This window comes from Mesitornis unicolor, unplaced genomic scaffold, assembly GCF_000695765.1.
Source record: "Mesitornis unicolor isolate BGI_N332 unplaced genomic scaffold, ASM69576v1 scaffold45646, whole genome shotgun sequence".
NCBI lineage: Eukaryota > Metazoa > Chordata > Aves > Mesitornithiformes > Mesitornithidae > Mesitornis > Mesitornis unicolor.
Genome location: NW_010191193.1, coordinates 3,717 through 9,055, shown reverse-complemented (window position 1 = coordinate 9,055; position 5,339 = coordinate 3,717). Strand labels below are relative to the sequence as shown.

General features: G+C 35.0%; 1 protein-coding gene across 1 annotated transcript in view; it reads left to right on the top strand.

The window, feature by feature from the left end:
* LOC104542376 (solute carrier family 12 member 2-like) overlaps positions 1-4,724 on the top strand; it is a gene marked incomplete at its 5' end in the record, with an annotated part of 6,139 nt that extends 1,415 nt beyond the window's left edge. Inside the window, 3 exons of the mRNA XM_010186659.1 lie at positions 1,702-1,837; positions 3,116-3,183; positions 4,085-4,724. Of these exons, the coding sequence (XP_010184961.1) occupies positions 1,702-1,837; positions 3,116-3,183; positions 4,085-4,220 (340 nt within the window). The remainder of the gene's footprint in view (positions 1-1,701; positions 1,838-3,115; positions 3,184-4,084) is intronic.
* Positions 4,725-5,339: the final 615 nt, after the last annotated feature.

The window sequence follows — 5,339 nt, the reverse complement described above, 5'->3', positions numbered from 1 at the left end:
TACCGGTTTTAATAGAGTAGTTCCTATGACATGCAGTGTTTCAGGAAAATGCAGGAAATAAATTAAGCAGTAACTCCTACATCCAAGAACACAAAATTTTGTATTTTTTAAATCTCTGGCCTCTAGACTGTAATATAAAATTTAGAAAAGTACAGTTAGAAAGAAATCCAGTCTGTGTTCTTTAAAAAGTTTTTCAGTCTTCTCTAAAAATAATCTAAAAATGCTTGCAAAACCTTAAGTGGTCTTTATTTTCCTTTTTTTTTTTTTAATTGCTTGGAGTTTTAATTTACACAGGAATGATCATACATGTGATATTTCTGATTTCAAGTTTAAAAAATACTAATTTTAGGTGGCTTTCAGGACAGATTTATAACTAAGTGTGTAAGATATACTACCCTTCTTTCCCTTCAAGTAGTTTCTAGTACTTTGAAGTATCTTTTACATGGATATATGTGTATCTGAATAATTTGACATGTCAGGCAAATTTGCATCTTACGTAAATGGTGCATGCTAATATGAATTTTTCTATACTCTGCTTTTTAATCAACCTTTTCTTAAATGTATAGAATATACCAAGCAACTTAAAACAATAAATCACCTTTCAATGAAGGTGAAGTCATTGTATCAACTAACTTCAGTAAAGATCACCAAGGATAGAAAAAAGATGGCTTTTTATTACTGTGGCGATTTCCTCGATGAATGGGAACACCTCAGTTAGAAAATGGGCATGGAGGAAGTGTTTAACTCTATGGAAGCTAATACTGATGTTACAATATCTACTAAGAGATAACTTTTAATGTTTATTAAACTTTCCACATTGTAATTTGCAATGACAGAATACTGACAATAGCTTGTCATCTTATAAAAAAAATTCAAATAGCATCAAAGTGCATTTAAAAATTTTGTTTATTTTTTCTCACAATTGACATGCTGGGTCTAGTCAAAAACGAGTTACTTTTGTAAGTTGTGGCAGCCTTTGCCTGCTGTTTGATTATCCTAATATGGCTAGAGAAAGTAGGGTAATCTAAGCTGTTCTTTCTAGTAGAGATGAACGCCTCTTTGGTCTTTAGAAGGTTTTCTTTCAAAGTTGTTACTAAAGTTCAAGTAAATTCGAAGTAACACTTCATATTCTACTAAGTGCAGCAGGGAGACCAAAGAAGATGGCTGTGGTTATTTGCACTTGAAAGTGGCTCTCAGACTGTATCGGAAAGGTTAGAAAGAAGTAAAATAAAAATATCAAACCCAGAATCTTAATGGCACTAACATGAGATTTGATAGCTATATTTTTAGTGGGACATGTAAACTCCTTCTCTTTCAAATTTAATTCTGAAGACGCTACTGTTAATTACTATACGTTTTCTAAGGTAGTACTCTTCAGCTTTCCAACAGTTATAGTAAAACCCTAGCAAAAGTTGTTTGTGGTTTGGTTTGCGTTTTTTTTATTGCACTGGCTAAAACTTTACATTTAGTTGCATGATGAACAGTGAAAACTCCTACAGATGTCCCAGATTGTTTGTTGAATTTTGTCTGTGCATAAAAATAGCTGATTTGATGTTCTAACTGCAACTGGCAGTGAAAAAAAAGAAAATCAGTTCACTTTATTTTTACATGGTAACAAAACTTACTTTCTGATACCAGGAAATTGCTGACATGTAGACTTCCATATCTGTTCTAATATGGCTGTTCACTTTATCATTCCAGTATTGCAACTTTTGAAGAAATGATAGAGCCCTTCCGACTTCATGAAGATGATAAAGAACAAGAATTTGCAGACAAAATGAAGGAGGATGAACCATGGAGGATAACAGATAATGAACTTGAGCTTTACAAAACAAAGGTTCCTGTATTCTTTAGAGTGTTATGTTAAATGTTGTTAAACTTTTTCTCCTACTACATTTGTAGATGTGATACCAATGAGTTTGTTCTTGTAATTCTCTCTTTTTTGTAGCTCTTTTTATGAATAGCTGATGGAAAGTAGCATCTAAAACCATTTAGATGGTTCACTTTTAAAAAAAGGTTTCTGCATTTGAAGAGGGGCTGAACTGCTTTCCTATGTTATTTCAGCATTTCATTTGGAGTAATAGTCTATATTCAGCTGTGTGGGTTGGGTTTTTTTGTCCAAACTAGCATTTTTTTGCTTTGTCACTAAAAAAACCAAACTCGCGCACATCTAATTGTGGTCTTAAGGAGCAATTAAAGGTTTGACACTTTCTCAAGCAGTTGTGTACTATAAAGACATCATAGGTGTTAAAAAGTTAAAGTTTCAGTGATTTGAAGGTTCTTCAAAGAAGAAACCACAAAAACCCAAATAAACAAAAGAAAAAACAAAAACCCAAAACCCACCTATTTCTTAACTGCATATAATCGAGTGGCTGGAGGGCATGGGGAGCAAGGGTAAATTACATAAATTACAATTACATTGTAGTTAATGAACTTCATGGTGCCTTGCTGTTTCTCATGTCTACAAAAACCTGGAAAGTCATTTCAGTGAGGTAACTCAAGCTATTTATTCCTTCATCGGCTGATAGCTTAATTGTTTCTGCAGACACTAACGGGCAGGCTAACTAGACGTCAACTCATCTGAGAACCAACAGTATTATAAGAAACTTAACTCAGTATGTTTGATACAAAGTTAGTTGACATAAGTGAATTGAAAATTACTGAGGAAGATGTTAAGGCAGGATGGGTCAGAAAACAGAGGAGGCCCATTATGGAGACAGGTTTACCAAATGAAGATGGGGCTTCATTTCTGAAGGACCTTGGTTGCTGTCAGCTTATAATATGTAATTAAAAGAACCTCGAAGAGAACATAAGGGACTTCTGCTTCCAGGAGTCATGGAGGATGGTATCATCATTAGAGGAACTATCTTAAATTTAGCTTTCATAGTACTTGGCTTATTTGCACGTTTTAAGCTTACTGCTTTCCTCTCTCTCAGCCTTGCAACCATAGGTATTTTGGAAAAGTGAACAAGTCACCAAACTGAGGTGGAAGTACATTCTTTCTGTAAATGACTGATACCCTTTGATCATCACTGTTTTACATTTTTCTTGAATAAATGAACTCTTTGTAGTCTTACATAAAAGATCTTTCTAACAAGTTTCATTTTACTTACAGACTTACCGCCAGATTAGGCTAAATGAGTTGCTGAAAGAACATTCAAGTACAGCTAACATAATTGTCATGTAAGTAAATAGTGGTACTGTTATCCTAATTGGTACAGAACTGTAATTTGAAATATATGTAAATGCAGGTTAGGAAAAAGCCTGTGTCTTGGTGTTATAGAAATACTCATGAAGCTTTCAGTGCTGAAAATAATAGAAGTATGGAACTACTATACTGAGGAAAGAAAAATGGCCTTTGTAGTTTCATGCTTCTGATGCGCTGCTTTAGGTGATTACCTCCACATTTGTAGTGCAACTCAGGATTCTCGCATTCCTTCCACTCCTGCATGCCAACTATTCGCCTTTCTTTCAGGGTCCTTCCTTTCAGTTCTTCTAGGAAATCTCTGTAGATAAAGTTAGATCATCATCTTGCTGATGGCTTTCCATGGAATTACTTTTGGTGTAAACAAGAAGAATGCAGATAGTAGGTTTCTTCGCTGTCCTTTCCTTTAGGACCCTGCTTTAGAGCTCCAGGAAGTAGTACTGCAAGTGAAGTTTGAGTAGAGAGAACAGACTTACAGTACTTCTTTCAAAAGAAAAGATTATGGCATGTTTTGGAAGGATTGCAAGAAGGAATATTAGACTGCACCATCGTAAGAAAAAGCTGCATTTTATAATCTTAGGGAGTCTTCAAGAAACTGTCTTTAACTGAGGAGAGTTCTCAATGAAGTGATGTGAATACAAAATGGTGGTAAGAGGCCAAAAGTAAGGGGTAAATAGATGTAAAGTCCTCTGGTGCTTGAGGTACAAACTCTCAGCTCATTAACTGAATTCTGAGGAGTGGGGTAAGAAAGGAAAACAAAAAAGGTTAGGGAATTTGATTTAATATCTGCATCTTTATAGCTTCCATATTTATATTATATGACTTGTAGTCTACCATGATTTTCTAACTGTTGAATGCTTTTTTCCTTGTGAATTGTAGGAGTTTGCCAGTCGCACGAAAAGGTGCAGTTTCTAGTGCACTGTACATGGCCTGGTTAGAAGCTCTTTCTAAAGATCTGCCACCAATTCTCCTTGTTCGTGGGAATCATCAGAGTGTTCTCACCTTCTATTCCTAAGAGTACTGCATGTGGGACAGCTGTGATGAAATGGTACTTCAGCGTCCAAGGGAGAGTGACTGACACGGTCTGTAGTTTATGAACATCGCAAAGGCAAAAAGTGACTCTTCTTTCACTATTTCACTGACTTGAAAGCACACAAGGAAAGTCACTGTATTTCTAAAGTTGTGACATCTTCAGTTTTATTCTGTATTTTCTGTAATTTAATCTTGCTTAATGGGGGAGGATTCCTTGTTAGACCGAAGAACAAGACAAGCTTTTTGTTTGCTATTTGAGTAGCAGCAATAAAATGTTTTATTTTTTATCAGTGAAAGGATTATAGATTTATAAAAAGCCTTTTAGCCTTGAGGTGCCTTCTGAAATTAACCAAATCTCATCCATACATCTTATTTTGTAAATCTATGTAGAATGTCAAAATCTGCCTTCCCCTAAGATTTTAGATCAGACTTGTTTTAGTTTCTAGTCTCTCTTCCATATTCCAATAAAAATGAATGCTGCTTTTCAGTCTTCCATTGAGCTATTAGTTCTTAGTACTGTATGTTTTCTATCATCAGAAAGTTTTTGGTTTTTAATAACATCTGTTAGATTTAAAGGTGAGAATTGGGGCAGGTCATTTGAACTAAAATTCCTGATGCAATTGTGTAGATTCTGTGCTACTAAATTTTGTAACAGTTAAAATAAAAGTGATTATACTAGCAGAGAGGATGCTTTTCTCAAATTTAACAGTATGTGCTACCTTGGCATTAGTCTTGAGATACACAGCTAACGTTAGCTGCTGTGGTGAGGGATACTGGTCAGTCTTTGCTCTGTAGCTCTACTATGAAACTGAATTCATCTTAATGGCTGAAGCTTTTTATCTTACTACAAATTAGAAGAAAAGCAAAAGACCTGTCCTGGTTCTTGGCCTGTTATGTTTTGGTGTCACTTTCAACTTGCTTTGAACAAAACTCAACTTAAGGCTTGAATGGGGATAATACAAGCAATGTGATGCTATCTAACAGAAAACAGTAAACACTATGTGGAATCTTGCTATCCAATAGGAAATGTAAAAGCTACAGTTCTCTTGCTTTTTGCAACAAATGGTTTAAAGGACCACTAGTTACTAAGGGAGATGTTTTT